This window comes from Vicugna pacos, chromosome 7 (genome assembly GCF_048564905.1).
Source record: "Vicugna pacos chromosome 7, VicPac4, whole genome shotgun sequence".
In the NCBI taxonomy this organism is placed as follows: Eukaryota; Metazoa; Chordata; class Mammalia; order Artiodactyla; family Camelidae; genus Vicugna; species Vicugna pacos.
Genome location: NC_132993.1, coordinates 15,444,149 through 15,462,646, shown reverse-complemented (window position 1 = coordinate 15,462,646; position 18,498 = coordinate 15,444,149). Strand labels below are relative to the sequence as shown.

At 35.2% G+C, this 18,498-nt stretch overlaps 1 protein-coding gene across 2 annotated transcripts in view; it reads right to left on the bottom strand.

The window, feature by feature from the left end:
- MTPN (myotrophin) overlaps positions 1 to 18,498 on the bottom strand; it is a 56,839-nt gene that overhangs the window by 38,189 nt on the left and 152 nt on the right. Inside the window, exon 2 of one of the 2 annotated variants that reach the window (XM_072964387.1) lies at positions 17,948 to 18,241. In XM_072964387.1, the coding sequence (XP_072820488.1) occupies positions 17,948 to 18,019 (72 nt within the window). In that variant the 5' untranslated portion in view covers positions 18,020 to 18,241. Of the gene's footprint in view, positions 1 to 17,947; positions 18,274 to 18,498 lie in introns of those variants that run through there. The other variant, XM_006213101.4, reaches the window with a different exon arrangement.

The window sequence follows — 18,498 nt, the reverse complement described above, 5'->3', positions numbered from 1 at the left end:
ACAGAACACACAGCCAAACCAGTAGTAAATGTCCTAGATTACTGATGGAGTAAAGAGGAACTCCATACTAGAATTACAGACTATTTTGAAAATAAGGCTAAAAATATTAATTATATTAAAGGTAAAAATATTATTTACAGACAGAACCAAAACTGACTGTGAAAAATCAAGTGAGCTTTTGTGAGACAGTTAATTAAGTTAATATGAAAGTACGGCTTTTTAAAGTCTGCCACAGTTTGTTTACTCACATTAGATTTTGAAAACATTATTTTGGTTAGGTCTCGAAACAACAAAAACAAAAATTTTAAATATACTAATTGTGGTAACTGTTCACATTAGCTGAAAGGTAATGACAATTTTTACAAATTTAAAAATCCATAAAACACTGTGTATAGAAAAATAATCCAATCCATCTTGTTTCCAAAGAAAATTAATCTCAGAACACCCTATCTTTCTAGTTTTGTAATATCAGTATTAATAAGAGTTCATTAAACAGAGTTCTTTATACTTGAGAAAAAACCCCAATATTTCTATATATATATATATAATATATATACATATTATATATACATACATCAATATTTCTTTTAGAATAATTATTCCCAAACCTGACACTGTTCAAAATGTATCCTTATAAAAATGAGTATTGAGAACAGAAACAAGAAAATAATTAAGAACAAAATAAAGCAATTTCAGCACTAACTGGAGAAGATCTCCAAGCTTATTTTAAAAAACAAGTCTTACACAGAAAACAAACTTATGATTACAAAAGGGGGAAGGCAGGGAGGGATAAATTAGGAGTTTGGGATCTGCAGATACAAACTGCTATATATATAAAATAGATAAACAACAAGGACCTACTGTGCAAGGACCTATAGGGAACTATATTCAATATCCTGTAATAAAATGGAAAAGAGTATGAAAAGGAATGTAATATATAACTGAATCATTATATATGATATATATATGTCATATATATAACTGAACCAACTGGCAACATTCTGTGCCAAAGGTAAAGAAGTCTTACAATGACTTAAGTTAAATTATCACTTAGTTATGAAGCCTGAAATGCTGAACCACTTTTTTACATGATTAACTCAAAGTGGCTGGCATCCTTTTTATTTCATCTCCTGTTCTTTGTCTTACTTACACCTTAGAAGTAGTTAAGAGCATCGAAGAACACAGAACACCCCTAAAGCGCTGGGTGACGAGTTAATTCTGTAACGATGTTACTCCCCCTCCTTCAGACCCCGTTTGCCAGTGTGTGAACGCCAAGAAGGTGAACTGGTTTACCTGGACTCTGTGCTAATGTCCTTTTTCGTAGTCAGACATTGGATACTCTTCTTTTCCTGTCATTTAGACTCCGAATTTTGCCACCTCGACTTGATATTCCTTAATCTGATTTCGATTTTGCCTTCTGGATAGAAAAGAGCTGCAAGCTCTTTCTACACGGACTCCTCTTAACCCCGGTAAACACGGCTCTAGATCTTCCACAAGACCCAGCAGCTTTAAAGCGTGTTCATTCACTAGCCATTTATTTGATCAGTCATTCATTCAACAAATATTTATGAGCTCCCCCTATGAGCTAGACATTATTCTAAGTGGTAGAAATACAGAAGTGAACAAAAAATACAAAGTTCAAGTCAAGTAATAGCTGTAATTTGCACAGCAAGAGCTGGACTATGGTCACTGTGGTTCTAGAAGTTTCCCTTTGACAACAGGTTTGTGCTAAGTCATACAAAAAAAAAAATTCAAACTCCATTCCCCTCTCCCTCCTCAATCTTAAAACAAAACTTAAAAAAAAAAAAAAAAACCCCAAACAAAAAAACACCTCATGTTTCTGTTACGGAACAAGAGTGGCTTCTGGAGTCTAACAGATCCAGAGATAAATCTTGGCTCTGCCATTTACTAGCTTAGTTATCCTGAACAAGTTACCTAAATTTCTTCAAGTTTCATTTACCTCATCTGCAAAACAATCTTATTTGGTCTTTTTTTAAATCAATTTTTTTCTGACAATTAAATGAGAAAATGTAGACCAAGCACTCAGTAAATAACCTCACATTAAACAATGGCCATTCGAATATTGTGATCATTGTTGTGATCACAGCACAGGGCAAAAAAATAGGTGTCTGACTGCTTTATCTGTGTTCCAGGGATATTATTATCCTAATCACTTATACGGCCCGGACAGTAAATTTTCTGCTGGTGGGCTGCTGTTACTGCTTCATTGCAAATACAGCTACTAGAAGTTAAAGGCAAACAAAGGGCAACAGGTTAGGTATACTGGTAAAGAAAAAAAAATTCATTTGTGATAAGAAGTGTTCTATCTCTAACACCCACTATCCAAATACAGAATAAGTCAGGATGAGTCTAGTTTACTTAGTAGTTCTATTTTTTTTAAAGGTGTCTTACTCTTCCTTTTACTAGATTTCCCCTTGTTTTCCTCAGTCTTTGCCTTCCTCACTCTCCTTAATGGTTTTAATACGGAATAACATTTTCAATAGTTTCAGATTTCCTGTCCTTAATGGCAAAAATCTCTTACATGCATCTCAAAAGTGGAGATACTCACTTAGATCCAGTTCTTCTTGCAAGCCCTCTATCTACTACGCAGCATTAGGTTCATTTGAATAACAAACATTCGAATGGGACAGTGTTCTCTATAATATTTCTAAATGAAATGGTCATCTGACACGGGCAAAGAACTTCCTTTTTAGGCCTTTTTCCAGGTGAAAAGAAACAATTCTCTTCCTTTGATCTCTAAGATATGTACACGTCACTGCAACTGAGCTCTAAGGCCTAAGTACATATTGTACTGTCACAAGAAACCAGTGTCCTCAAAAGCTACTTAACAAACAGAAGATTAAATTAGCATATGTGTGACCATTTTGTAGCACAGCATGTAAATTAATACTGGACACCTGATTGTAGAATTCAGCAAAACTATCAAATTGAACAAATTCTATATAATTGAGTCAATGTCCCCAATAATTCAGTTACAGTTAACTATTACCTTTCCCTATTTAGAATTCAGAAGTCTGTAAGATTATGGTGTTTAGTATTTTTATAAGGACAGATCCCTTTGACAACTGGATGAATGCTATGCCTCCTCCTTTCCTATGATCCTCCCTCTCTTCTCCTCTCTCCCCTGCCACTCAAGGTTGAGTTCTTACCACAGGATATCACTTTGCCAAGAAGAATCATACATTACTGCATTGGTGACGTTAGTGGGTAAAACAGTACCAGAGCTATAAATTACAACACAGCAAAGGGTTCAAATGAATAACACTTTTGTATTTTATCTGGAACTTTATGACACAGAAAAAACAAATAGACGGCACAACAGAAAGGTAGAAAGTCTGAGAAGTATACAACTTGTTCTTAATCTATATACTTTCTACAAAGTTAACAGGAAAGTTCTGTCACACCAAATGCCTCCAACTCTCAATATTATAAATACAAACTCATTTCAAAGTAATGAACAATAATACCCATAACAAATAATCATTTGTTTAATGAGCACCTGTTTAATAACAATACATGAAAATGCATCTTTATGAAATACTTTTAATGTGTTTTGAACAATAGTTTCTTATTACTAGTTAGAATCTATGTTAGCCCTGTGTTAGGCTGATTCTGACCAAGGTCATCACCTTGTAAAATCCAATAGATCAGTCACTTCAGACATGTTCCCAATTGAGGGTTATTTTCATTTACTAAATTACTGCAAGTGGTAGTAATTCTGACACACTTCAATGGTAGTGATGGCTGAGACTCTGGCCAAAAAGGAAAAAAAAAACTGTTCACAAACAAAACACATATATATTATCTAAGGAAGAGAACTACAAAATAAAACAAAATCCTGTGTTTTTAACAGTTTTTACAAATAACCATGTATCTCTGTCTCTGGGATTCTTAACCTAGGACTATTCAAGGTTCTGGAAGTATATATTCAAATTACAGGTTCATTTTCATTAATTTACTCAGCAGCATCACATGAAATTAATAGAAGTCAAAGAAACAAAATGTGAGCCAGAAAAAAATGTTCAGTGCAAATGTGTAAGTCTTTATTAGCATGTTTAATCAATGTATGTGCTAAGCATCTGTCTTTCTTACTACAAAAAAAAAAGGTTTTAATCCTGCAATAATTAAGGCCACAAATCTTACGGTCTATTTCCATACATACCATGTATACATCTATATAGAACTTTAAGGTTTTCCTCTTTCAAAACGACTACTTCAGACATTTAAATTAGTTTTATACAGCTGATTTACTTATTAAAAGCACACTTCTCTTTTTTAGGTACACTGGTTATTTTTCTTCTTTGGAAGTTTAAAAGATTACTCAAGGGGAAAGGGCATAGCTCAAGTGGTAGAAGGCATGCTTAGCATACGGGAGGTCCTGGGTTCAATCCCCACTACCTCCTCTAAAAACAACAAGTAAGTAAATCTAATTACCTCTACCCTCTAAAATAAATAAACAAATAAATAAAAAGTGCAACTCATTTAAGAAAAATTTAGAAAAGCAACTAGTCAGTTAGACATTTTCTAACTGAAAATAGCAAAGTATTAAAATTTTTACTGGCGGCATAAAACTAAAATTTTAATTTAACAAAATGCATATTTCTATATGGAGAAAGACTACCCAAATTAAGAAAACCCATTCAAAACATTACAGCAGTATCTCAATTTGGAAAAAAGATTAATATGATCAAAAAGTAGCTTCATTTTCAAGAAACTAATTCATGGCTCCGTAGTTGGAATAAATTCCTAAAACTCTCACAAAGCCTGGGAAATATCTTGTGTCCTGATCCAATGGTTTACATTCTTAAAGGCTATGTCTATAAATAATTCCATGATAGGAAGGGAGAAAGGAAGGAAAGTTGGAGGCAAGAGAGGAGAAAGAAAAGGGAAATAAAAATTCAATCCCTAAAATTTCAAGCATGATCTCTGTAGACTTCTGTTGAGTGAAGTGGGATATACATTTTCTCAGATTATTTTTCTGTAGCCATCACACATGAATGACTTTTTTTTATGAATGACAATTTAAACATTTTTTTCATATATTATATTCCTGACAGAATTGCTGATTTCATTGTTTTCCAGTACCATCATAGAAAATAATCTGAAGGTAAGATGACGTTTTTTGCCCCTTGGAAATTAATGTTATTATTTTGCCCAGGAGGTTACAGACTAAAAAAAAAAAATTTTATAGTTAATCACTTTAGCTAGGATGTATCTTGCTCTTCATTTGGGTTTATTAATTTTGAATAGAAGTAGGGACCCTCTATTTCCAATCTGGGGTCTTCTTTTCAGTTCTGAAAACTTGTATTTCTATTTAGCACTTCAAACTTGTATGTTTTTCCCTATCTTGCTGGTTCAATTCCAATGGCTTATCTACTATAATACTTAATCTTCAATTTATTCCATCTATGTATTTCATATGTAGTTCTGAAACATTTCAATACAAATGATGGGTAAAGAATACTCTACTCGAATGAATTGGATCAAATCCAATCCTTCCACTCATTCATTAGTTATAGGATCACAGGCATTTCCATCTCCCTACCTATAAAATGGAGATAAGGCCTACCTGGGTAGATGTGAGGATTAAATTTCATGTCCAGCTTATGTGTATTAATTTATTATGTGGACCATACCAGGTAAGAATAAGAGAAGGCATTCTGTTCTCATTATCTTCTATTTTGAATTTGATATTCTATAGAGTTTATTCTCCACTGTATTGCATCCAAATATGACTTCTTTGCTCTTACAGCAGTCTATTCTGTTTATATAGTTGTAAGTTTTCTTAACACATTTGTGTAGTTGCTTTCTAAGTTTTATTCATATGTCATATATTAAATAAGGAAATAATTTATTCAGAGCTCATATAACTATCTTATTTGTTGTCTGTCCTGTACATCCTTTTATCTGAATCTACCAAAGGAAACTCATCTTCAGAAGAGTTACTAAATACACCAGCCAGTACTATAAGTCTCAAATGATATTTGCTGGATGAACTGTGAATGAACCAGTGAAAACTGTGCTAACTACCTTCTCTTTTACTTTTAGAGTTAGAAATCAAGCCAGGTCATGCGACTGGCACTCGGGCTGGAAAGAGAATTCTGGCACACTTTTGGTGATAAATGACCTTTAACAGCCAAAAAGATTTAGAATTTCCTTTCAGTTTAAGGACTTAAATTAGTTCCTGTTGGTATGTTTATAAGTAACAACTCCTAATTTTCAGAATAATTCTAGGCCTTTTGTCTAAGGTTCAGATTTACTGCAGAGACTCTATACTTCTTGCAGAGAATTTTATTCAGCTTCTCCTTCTCTTCCCCCAGCTACATGTGACTTTCTATGCCTTGCTTTTCTTTATACTTTAGTATCTTTAAACCATAAAGATCAGATTTTTGAAAATGCTGATCCCCAAAATAAGTTTTATATTTGATTATATATTTTAATTACTTTCGATCTCAAAAACTCAAGGAGAAAGAAATGAAATTTAGTTTATTTGACAATCTAGTTTTTGTGACTTTAGTGTTATGCAGGAGTGAGCAAACGATGACCCACGGGCCGAATCCAATCTTCTGCCTATTTCTGTAAATAAAGTTTTACTGGAACACACACGTGCTCATTTGTTTACATATCATCTATGGCTGCTTGAACAACAGCAGAGATGAATAGTTGTGACAGAGATTCTATGGCTTACAAAGCTTAAGAGGTAAGAGAGCCCCTTCTTAGGAAAGGATTTATTTAAAAACACCACAAACAGCAAACATTTACTATACAGTTACAATACGTTAGGCACTGCTTTGTTAAATTTTACATTAACTATCTCTTTTAAAAATTGGGTAAATTTTTTGGATAAAAATTATGGATAAAACATGAATTGGGTACTATTACAATCCCTATTTTCAGATGAGGAAGCTGAGGTTTGATGAAATTAAATAGCTTGGTCAAAGTTAATACGTGGTAGAGCAGGGAGTCAAACTCAGGTCTACTGAAAATCAAAGAAAAAGCATAATTACTCTTCTTCAGAGACCTTTAAAATAACAATGAAGGTGTTTTCTAAGGCCTTAGTTTGCGGCTAGAAAGCTTTCAATTTTATTGGTTTAATGGTCAACATGCTTTTATATTGTCATAAGTAATGTCACATTAAGCACAGGTTTTAACATTTGTCCACTAACACCAATAAAAGAACAGTGATGATTTTTATTTTTCACAAGGAAATGAGCAAAACAACTATCTTTACTTTTACTGAGACTGCATGGTTTAAAAACTTTAAGTCATATTAGAATTAAATGACAATTTAAGGCAATTATTAATAAACATTTAAATATACATTTAAATATAACGAAAATGGAAATACTTAAACATTTAAGACTTATTTATGGACTTTAATATTTTCCTCAGTGAATAATAGTATTTCACATGCTTTTATTCAAAGCGTTTTTTATATATGTAATCTTATTTTTTTTTAATTGAAGTATAAATGATCTACAACACTGTGTTAGTTCCAGGTGCTCAACAGAGTGATTTGTTATTTCTATAGATTTCAAAATGATCAAGTCTAGTTACCATCTGTCACTATAAAAATTATTACAATATTATTGACTATATTCCACATGCTGTACATTTCATTCCTGTGACTCATTAATTTTGTAACTGGAAGTTTATACCTCTTAATCTCCTATTTCACTCATCCCTCCAATCCTCCTCCCTTCTGGCAACCACCTGTTTGTTCTCTGTATCTATGTATCTGTTTCTGTTTTGTTATGTCTGTTTACTTATTTTGTTTTCTAGATTCCATATATAAGTGAAATCATACAGTATTTGTCTTTCTCTGACTTCACTGCACTTAATATAATACCCTCCAAGTCCATCCATCTTGCAAATGGCAAGATTTCATTCTCTTTTTAGCTGAATAATATTCCATTGTATGTATATACCACATCTTCTTTATTCCTTCATCTATTGATGGACACTTAGGCTGCTTCCATATCCTGGCTATTGTAAATAATGCTGCAATGAAATTGAGAATTTAACAACTCCTCACTGAAATTATAAAATGAGAGGTTACAAGTGGAGTTGGCACTATATTTATACAATGGATACAACTTTTGTCACTATTATTGTATTTCACAACTATTGTAGTAGTGTGAAAAAGGTGGACAAAGTTCACTGAGTTTAAAACAAAGAGTTTGAAAACGGATCTATTTTTAACTAATGAAATGAAGGAATACCATTTATACTAAGAATATCTGTCTCAAAGACATATATGGTAAAACAACTTTGAAAACAACAAAGGAAGTGTTAGTTCCTGGAGATACCAATTCAACCCAAATTTAACTAAGCCATAGGCAGGTAACAGACAATGTGATAATTATTTGGACTACAAAGATAATTTCTATCTTCAAAAAGTTCATAGTCAAACAGGAAAGACAGGCAGGTAAAAATTAATATGGGGTTCTTAATTGCAAGCAACAAAAACCAGTTCATATTGATCAACAGAATGTAATGCATTAAACAGATATTAAAAGTAGCTCTTAGAATTGTGGGGAAGTTTGAAGAACCACACTCAGTAAATGAGCAGGAACCAAGGAGGCTTACAGGCAAGAATAAAATCAAAATCTGAGATATGAACCACCTGAGCACAGAAGCGATGCCAAAACGGGTACACCACTACTTCTCTTTTCGGAAACTGGATGCTTTATGGCTGCCACTACATCCTCTACTGTGCCCGAGTATCAGTTTCAGGTAAAAACATCCAATTAGCCATGTTTGGGTTATGGGCCCATTTCCTAAGTGTGGGCAGGAGAAAACAATTTATTTGTTCTTGTTGGCTTTTGAGTAGTTGGGAGCCAGTTTTGCATTTCAGTAAGATTCATACTACATGCCAGGGAACTCCTCAAACACAGGAAGGGGTTTCATAGGCTGTGAAGCCCCACCCCCAAGAAAACAAACGCCCCTCTACAAACAATGCATCTTACATCAAGATCTGCAGAGATATTTTGAGGGGACAATCTCTCAGTTCTCAATTTGACAGGCACTATTCAAATATCTAAATAGTAACAAGTGACACACGCTTATACCCGCATCTGTTTTTTCAAACAGTCATTAACACAAAACACTGAACATTGAAAACTTAAAGACATATTCCACATAGCAAGATTTGAGTTTCTTAAGCCATTCGCTGTTTTTCAAATTCAAGTCTGGGGGTTTGTCAGCCAAGTCAGGAGCCTGTAACTCTCAAGTTTAAGAAACTCTACACTAGAACATAAATACAGTAAGAAAACTCTATATTAGGTACCATGTTGGCATAAACGAGGGATTAACTGCACAGTCAGGGAATGCTATGCAGAAAAAAAACTTAAAAAAAATAAACAGAAATTTACCAAGCAAATGGGGTGAGGCAAAAAAGAATACTCCAATAGTGGTAACAGCTAGTATAAACTACTTCATTCAAAAACACTGTAGTGTAGTGAAAAACACACCTGTTCAGGTCAGGAAAACTGAATTAAAGTCCTAACCCTAATTAGCAGCATGATCTGGGTCCAGCCCTTTAACATCTAATTTTGCCTCATCTACAAAATAAGGGAGGTAGATTAGATGATCTTTAAGTAGTTTTGCTTCTAAATAAATTTATGGTTAGTATTATTGATAACAATGGTTAACATTTATTGGCACTCACCATATGCCAGGGAAACACAGTTTATATATATTAAGTAGACACCATTATCCCCATTTGCCCCAGTTGAGGAAACAAGTTCTGAGCAGTTAACTAACTTGTTCAAAGTGATCCAGTTAGTAAGAAAGCCAGAGTGGGAGAGTTTAATTCCAAAGCCAACAGGGAATTTGCCATTATGCCTTCTATTATGCTATGGGTAAAGTGTTTATTATCTACAACCTTTTTTTTTGATATTTAAATTTTTCAGATGCCCAAGAATTTAGGCCCAAGTATATAAATATTATAAATATATTACTTCATATTGTCAAATGGAAATCTTTCCAAAATATATTATGCACGTCTCTGACTTTTTCAATAAGAGAAAGTAGACCAAATTTTAACTTTTCTTGAAGCTCAAGGTTACACTTACACATATTACTTATTATACAGGTCTGTGGAACTTTAAGGTAATGTGATTCTTTGTCACTTCACCTTCTTGGGTCAGTTTCTTATGTTTTTATTTCTTCTCTCACTGCTTTCACTAATCACAGGTACTCTACACCCTTGTAATAGTCTGTGAACTAAAAAAATAAGCCAAGTTGCAAAAAAACTACTTTTAGTCATATTTCTCATTACAAGGTGGTCTTGTCTTTGATGCAGTCTCACCAAGAAATTTTTAATTAACAATTCAGCTGTGATTTGATTACCTAAACACAACTTCACTGTTTCAAAAACTTTGACACACAACACTGTGATACTGTACCATATTCTCCTAAGATACTTCATAAAGAATGAAGCTAAAGCATCATGTCTCCAGATCACATGATGCTAGTATTCCAGACCAAAAAAAAGGTTAACGCTTATGAAGATACATGGGTTAAATGTGACGTAGATTCCAAAAATGCTCATGTTTTCCCTGAAATGATAGGAAAAAGGAAAAAATCTTAAAAGAACCCTCTGGCCAAAATTCTAGAGAGAACATAATGAGAAAGTGGCTCTATGCCACACTAAAACATATGATGAAGCTACCATTAAAACAGTTTAGTATGGGTAGAAAAAGAGTAAGAAATCCAAACACATGTTGGAATTTTCTTTATAATAAAGACAATAGTTCAGATTAGTAGGTAAAGGGGAATTACAATAAATGATGTGAAAACTGTTTAAAAATACATAAGCTATATTCCTATCTCATGCCTTACTTCAAAATAAATAACGGAAGGATCAAATGCCTAAAATGCAAAAAATGAAAAAAAAAACCCCACAGAAGATCTAGAAGGAAGACCAAATTTATTCATGATTTGACAGAGGAGAAAAAACACGTCTCTTTAAACAGGACAGAAAATCCAAGTCATAAAAGGTGGAAAAAGCGATATATTTAACCACATAAAAGCTAAAAAGTAAAGACCGTTATAGAACAACAAGAAAGATGAAGCCAAGACACAAACTGGAAAAAATATTTGCAAAACAAATGATAAAAAAACTAACTTCCTTAATTTATAAAGGGCTCATACAAATCAGTAAAAAACAGACCAATTACCTAACAGAAAAGTGAGCAAAAGATATAAACAAGAAGTCTGAGGAAATGAATACAAAAGCTAATAAAGTTCTGATGTTTGTTTGCCTCATTAAAGAAATGCAAATCAAAGCAACATTATTTTTCACCTATGCAAATAGCAAAAATGCAGCATCGTGAGGGAATGAATGATTTGATTCACGTGCTACTGACGTGTGTCTAAGTTGATAAAATTCATCAGGAGGGTAAATACATATATAGCCTCAGAAGGTCTCAAGGCATATATACAAAGGTAATCACGATAACACTTTAATTACAAAAATAAGCTAGAAAGAGATGTTTGTCAAAAAGCAACAGTTAAATAAATTATCATATATCCATAAAATGGAATACTACTTATCATTTAAAAAGGAAAGAATGAATAAATTTCAATATGGAACCTAAGATAAATCTTTAAGGAATTAAAAAAAAAAAGCCTAGTGCAGAAGTGTGCATAGAATTATTTTAAAGTGGGGAAATGGATGAGTCAGTGAGTTTCCCAATGTTTTTCTGGAATTAATTATGTTAACCTGTTAAGAATGGCTACCTCTGTTCACAGGAACTGAGACAGAGACCCATGTGTTACATTTTCTAATCTGTACTTTAATTAATTTCACTTTTTAAAGTTAACAGGAATTATCCAGATAGTAGGATTATGGGCCAATTATTGTCTTTTTCTTATACTTTTCTGTTTTAAAAATATCTAATAAAATCTGTATTTTACATTAAGAAACCACCTGGGAAGGGATAATGGGCAATGAGGCACTTTGTTTCATTCTACTCAACACAGCTTTATCTCTTAAATAATAAACAGTATTTTAAAATTTAAATCGGCTTTAATTAATTACACTTTAAATTGTGTGCATTAGTTTGATAATGTTTAAAATCTCAAAGCAAAACACTACACATAGCCATTGGACATCTGAGTGAACACTTATATTCCAGGGTAAAAAAGATCTTGCTTTATTTTAAATTCAAAGTAAAAGACTAAAAGACTAATATAAAGTATCTACACTAAATTCTCTGTATCTACAAAGGGCACCTGTATCATATACAAGCTGACATATTGGCTGTCTGACTGGGTCACAAGCCCTTCTATAGAAAGGGCATAACACAGTGATAAATTAAAAAAAAAAACCAAAAAAACTGATAATTAAAAAAACTCAAAAAACAAAAACAAAGGGGGAAAAAGAAAACTGCATAAAACTAATAAACGCAAGACAGTTTGAATCGGGACCTCTTTTCAATTGCCTATTTTATTAGGAAAGTGAAAAGTGATCCCAGTAAGTCACGCAACTTCTAAAGATTAGATAATACTTTTTCTCAAGTTCAAGAGATCTTTTTCTCTCAGAAGGTGGACAATTGTTGCTTTTCAACTCTATTAGAGTGTCAAAGGCAGGTATAATTAGAATGCGGGCTGGAGAGGGAAAGGAAACCACAAATAAAGGGAAGTTAGAGACCTAATGTATAGTATTTCACTGCAAGTGAAACAGAAGCACATGTAAACAAGCGAGTACATATATCAGACCTGCTGGAGAGTCTAAGATACTACTTATCAATATAACTCACAAGCATTCACCACTAAGAAAGTTGGTTTCTCTAAACTAAACACAAAGCTCCCTCTATATAGTCTCAATGGATAATTACCATTCTGCTGTGATTATTTTTAATACTTAAGTACTCAATAATATAGTACCCCTGAGTTATCCAGCCTTACTGAGAAACGAAAGTCAACGGTATGCTGACGTAAATAGCAAAGAGCTTTGAACTCAGAGAGATTGAGTTCAAATCTCATTTTCATTACTCAAGAGCTTTATGACCTTAGGCAAGTTATTTAATCTTCGCCTCTGTTTCTTCATCTCTAAAATCAGGTTAATAATATTAACTATGCTCATGGGTAGATGTGATAAGTAAATGACATTATACCTGTACTTGATATCACAATACTCAAATATATAGAAGTTTTAAGAACATACTTTTGAAAAAAGTGTCATTTGTTTAATTTAAACCATCTGAATAGAAATCTTAATACTTCAGTTAACTTTTGTTTCTTCTTAAGGCAGACACAATTTAACTTTTCCTGTACTGTACAGGATCATAACTATGAATATAAATTATAAGATTATTTATGTGTGACTATACATACAAAAGTTTCCACAAGCCATCAGTTTCTTTAGAGACACACCCTGAGCAAAGATAAAAAATAGCCCCTGACAAGACTTAAAAGTTTATAGAGATGGTGTCTCCATGCTACTTCCAAATTGTTATTATTTAATATTTTAAAAACTGTAGCCAATTTACTATGTCCTCATTCATAGTCAGAGATAATTCGTGCTTGCCTCCTGCAAACCCCTTTCTCATGTTCTTAATGTGCTGCTGCTAAGCTACTGTGAGTTAAGAAGCCAGATAACCATTTCAAGCCAGACTGATAAGGGAAAAAAATGTGGGCTGTAGATTTCGGAAAGCTATGGGTTTAAATCCCAATTGTGCTACTTATTTTGCGATCTTGTTAAATTTCTTAACTTCTCTAAGCTTCAATTTACTCATCTTTAAAATGGAACACTAGTATCTATCCTGAAACGTTGTGGTAAAAAAAAAAAGGAAAATTTAAGTAAAAATCTTGCAGAGTGCACTCTAGTACTTGGCAATATAAGTCAACCTGTCAAAGGTAATTATTATTATATAACCTATGCAGGATGTTGAAAGTATAGCAAAGTTGAGAATAAAAAGAATTTATTTGGAACAAATGCTTTTAATGTGTGAAATTCCTTGGCACTATACTGGAGATACAAAGATGAAAAAGGATATAGTATCTATCCTTCAGAGGCTCAGAGCCTAATTAAAGGCAGACATATAAACAAAATCACAGCTATGTGATAAGCAAAACAGTAAAAGCAGCAGCACTTCATTTCAAGTCAAAATGCTTTTCTGGAAGAGGTGATATTTAAGCTGAGGATAAACAGCTCACCAGGTTGGGAGTTAGGGACTGAGGTGAGTAGACTTGGTCAAGGATGATGGAAGAGCACATGTGAAGATACAAGTAAGAAATAGCATGGCAGGGTCTGAGGCAGCGTGCTTGTAGAGTAGCAAGTTTAAAAAGGCAAGCATGGGTCTGATCTTGACCATCTAGTATGCCAAACCAAGGATGAGCTGGTCTTTTTAAGAGTAAATAATGAGGACTCACAAATGTATAAGAAGAGCAGTGAAAGAGGTTAGCTGAAAAAGATAAGATGCTCAGACTCATATTAGAGAGAGATTTCTCCAGCTGAGATGTGTAAGTTGACCAGGAAGGAGGGGAAACCTACAGTCAAGGAAAATACAGTCCAGGTGGTTAAGAAGCAGTAACTAACCTAAAGTATTGATGATCAAGAATGGAGAGTAAGGAATGAATGAGAAAGACTAAGAAGGGTAGTCTTGATAACAGTCAGAAACTGGAGAAAATCCTCCAAATTCTGGTTTGGGCAAATGGTTGGGTCATGATGTCATAAGTCAAAATGGAGACAACAAAAATTGAAACAGTTTCTGAGAAGAAAATGTGAGCTCAATTTGGAACTTACCTGAATGGAGCTACCCATTAGGCAGTGTGGAGCTCATGTGAGGGCTGAATTAACTCCAAGGGGAGAAATTAACATACAGGCAGAAATGGAGGACAAAGGCAAAATAAGGCACCCAGAGGAATCATACAGATTGAAAATGGGACTATGAATAGCTACTAACACTGCTCATGAATATCACACTTTGTGGCTTTTACTTGTTTTCCAATTGGACAAACTGCTTATGTAAGTGAGATGTTACTTATAATTTGCATACTACTTTAAAAGTACAACAGCTTTTCCATATAGATCTGCTGAATATAGAGGTTTAAGTTTTCTAAGCATTGTGTCCAACTTCATTATTGTGCCGGGCCTAGCAAAGTGCTGGTGGCCTGAAAGGTGCCCAATAAAGATGGATGAATTAACTAAATGTGGTCTTTAGGTCAGTCAAGAAACCAAACTGTTTCAGATAGTGTTTTAATGTTTACATAAGCATTTAATATGGAGTACTCTAAATTCTTCTTTATATGCCGCTTTTTCCACTTAGAAAAATAATTTTCAGTGGTATGGGAACTCTGAACTTATTTTCCGGGGTTCAAGAATTCACCCCAAACCAACAATTTATGCCTATCCATACTTCAGATTTCTGCACAGAAGTCAGAAGCAGGTAGAAAAGTACAATTATTGATTTTTGAAAATGTTAATTTAAAAAAGAGAAAATACTAAAACGCTTCACCTATAGGTCCATTCTTACGTTAACAATGGGAGGGATCTTCACGGGAATACTGAGGAGAGTATTTTAAAGATTCTCACCTCTTAAAAGGAAAACTAGACAAGTCTAAATCTTTCTTAATGTACCTTCTTTGTACACACTCAGATAAATGTACATTACATAAACTCAGAAAATAATAATGAGTGTTCATAAATTGGTGGATAAAAAAGTGAATCAATGAATAAGCAGGAAAGATGGCAGCTGAACAGGACAAATCATGTTATGAGGACTTGAGAAGGTGAAAAGGCACAATAAGGGAGCTCAGGTGCTCAGGCAGTAAAAACTAGAGTGCAGTTTTTGGTTGTTCTGTGTTTTGTTATTTTTCACTAATGAAGCAAATGCTATTTTAAGAGACTCAATTTACTCAGTAAAGACTACAGAAGTCTAAAGCTCAATGGTCTGTCCGTAGGATTACTTTACGGTCAAATCTTTTTGGATAAACCAGTTCTTAATACTTCTTTTTACTTTTCTTTAACTGTCCTTCCCTCTCATGCACATCTTTTTTGTTAATGAAAGTAGGAAGTATGGTAGCAATAGGGAAAAATCAAAATCAAATTGAATAACCTAATTAAAAAACTAACCAAAAAGAAATAATCATTATTAGCACACAATTTTACAAAAATGTTTTTGTGTGATTGAAAACTGTATAATTTATGTGCTTAGATGTGGACCTCAAGAATGTCCTACTAGAAATCTTGATATCATAAGCTCTCACAGTTACAGTTTAGATTGTGAGATACTGCATGGAGCAGTTAGAGTCTAAGTTTTGGAGTCAGCAGGTTAGTTCTAACTTCATCATTGGTTATCTCTGCAACTTTGGATTTTTTCCTTAAGTACCGTGCATCTCAGTAATCTTATCCATAAAATGGGGCTAATAAAAGGACTTATTCCACAAGACTCACAAGAATGATATAAAATAACACAACAGAAATATACTACATAAATTGTGTTATTTTTGTAGCTGCAAGCTGCAACAACTTTTTTTATTTCAAGAATATCAAGTAACTTAGGTTCCACTATTAATGGGAAGCCCATTCACTTCCAGAGTACTGCAGAGTCCCACCACTGGGAGTGAACCATGTTGATTAAAGTATTCCAAGTAATTTCTTCCCTTTAATCTTACATTGAAACATCCAACAAGTTGAGTTTCAGACTGCCACTAGCTGAGAAGGCAGTGAATAATGTTCTAAAAATCCACTACAAATAACAACTGAGCAGATAATCTCTATGTAGAAAGTCTATCAGTAGCTTGCCTTGCACAATCCTGTGAGTTTTAAGAAACTCTCTTCTGCTTACTTGCTTCCTAACACAGATCTCTAAAGTAAAAACACAGCAGCCTATCATACCCTTTGAAGAACTAAAGTCTAGATTGGGTTCCCACACTTTTAGAAGGTGACCAAGATGCCCTCCATGATCTCATCATAAAGTTAAAATTTTAGAGGCAAAATGTGCTCCATAGTGATGTCATAAAGCCATACTTTAGGAAAACTTTTTAAAATCATTATCATGTTGAAATTACATGTAAGTTCTCTCACAATTACAAAAAGCACAGTTTCAGGGTCCAAAGGCAGGCCGACTTGGAATTTAAAGTTTACCACTTCTTTGCAATGTGGATTCACATTTGGGTTCAGGTTTGAGATTAGCTCTCCTCATCATGATTTTACCCCCATATTACTGTGACTAAACCGCATTACTATTTACTACACATGTAAGCATTTCAGATGGAATCAAAGAGAAAGAAAGAATAATAAAAGTTAACATTCTTGTTTGAAAACTACTCAGATAATCTTAAACATTCCCAGATGCTAACCAACCACCCTACCACTTGAAGCAAACAAGTATTTGTTGGGGGACCAGGGGCGGGGGTGGTGGAGGAAAAGGCCACACCCAAAGTTAGGACTTTACAGAGAAGTTTCAGAATTTTAACTATTGCTATTTTCGGTACTCTTTTTTCATGGTCAATGACTACTTTAGATTCGTAACAGGCCCAAAGGTAAAGAAAACGTTCCTCTGATCCTAATCACTTAACTTACTTCATTCAGTAATGGGCAGATCCAAGATGGAGAATTACCTCATCCAAAGAAAGATTTAAGTAACTGGCGTAAAAGAGGGCCGAACGGAAATCATCAGTGCTCATAAGTGACTCTAAAAGAGCGGGTCACCACTCCTCCCCTCCCCCAAGGGGTCAGGAAGGCCAGCGCCTGGCTGTATCACCACGGCAGCTACCTGACACAGAGCACGACCGCGTTATCTGGACCCTTCTTTCAGTGTAGACGCTCTCTGACTCCCCACTCTGTCGGTGCCACCTCCATCCAAGAGGTCTCCCCCACCCCCGCCCACGCCAGCCCAGCTCCCAGCTGCTTCCTCAGCCTCCTCTTCATACCACCTCCAGGCTCTCGCCAACTCCAAGCATCCCCGCTTACCTTGGCCACATAGTCTTTCACTTCGTCCAGGTCTCCGTTTTTCAGGGCCCACATGAACTCCTTGTCGCACATCACTGCAGCGGGGCGAGCCGGCTGGCCGGGCAGAAGACGAGGAGGCGGTGGCAGCAGCAAGCGGATACCGCCGGGCGAGAGGGAGACAGGGCCGCGCGGAGCCGGAGAGAAGAGAAGGCGGGATAGGTTGCCAGGCGGGCGAGGCAGTTGGCCGCGGCGACCGTTGGGGCGGGAGAAAGAAAGTTTTTTCGCAGCCACCGGGCCCAGCACAGAAGGTTCCGCCTGGCCGAGGAGAAGCAGGAGCGTTTGCACTTCCGGTTCACTCCCAGCTAGGACCCTCCCCCAACTTCCTCTTCCTCTTCCCTTGGGCGGAACGTCCCGCTCGGGACCCCGCCCCGACGGCCCGGATCGAGAGCGCCGAGTGCGCAGGCGCCGTGGCTGGACTGGCCAACGCTGGCGGAGTGGGCGGGACTGGGAGGCCTGGGGACCGGGCTGGAGGTCAGGAAGCGCGGAGGGCAGGTGGAGGGAGAGGGATTTTA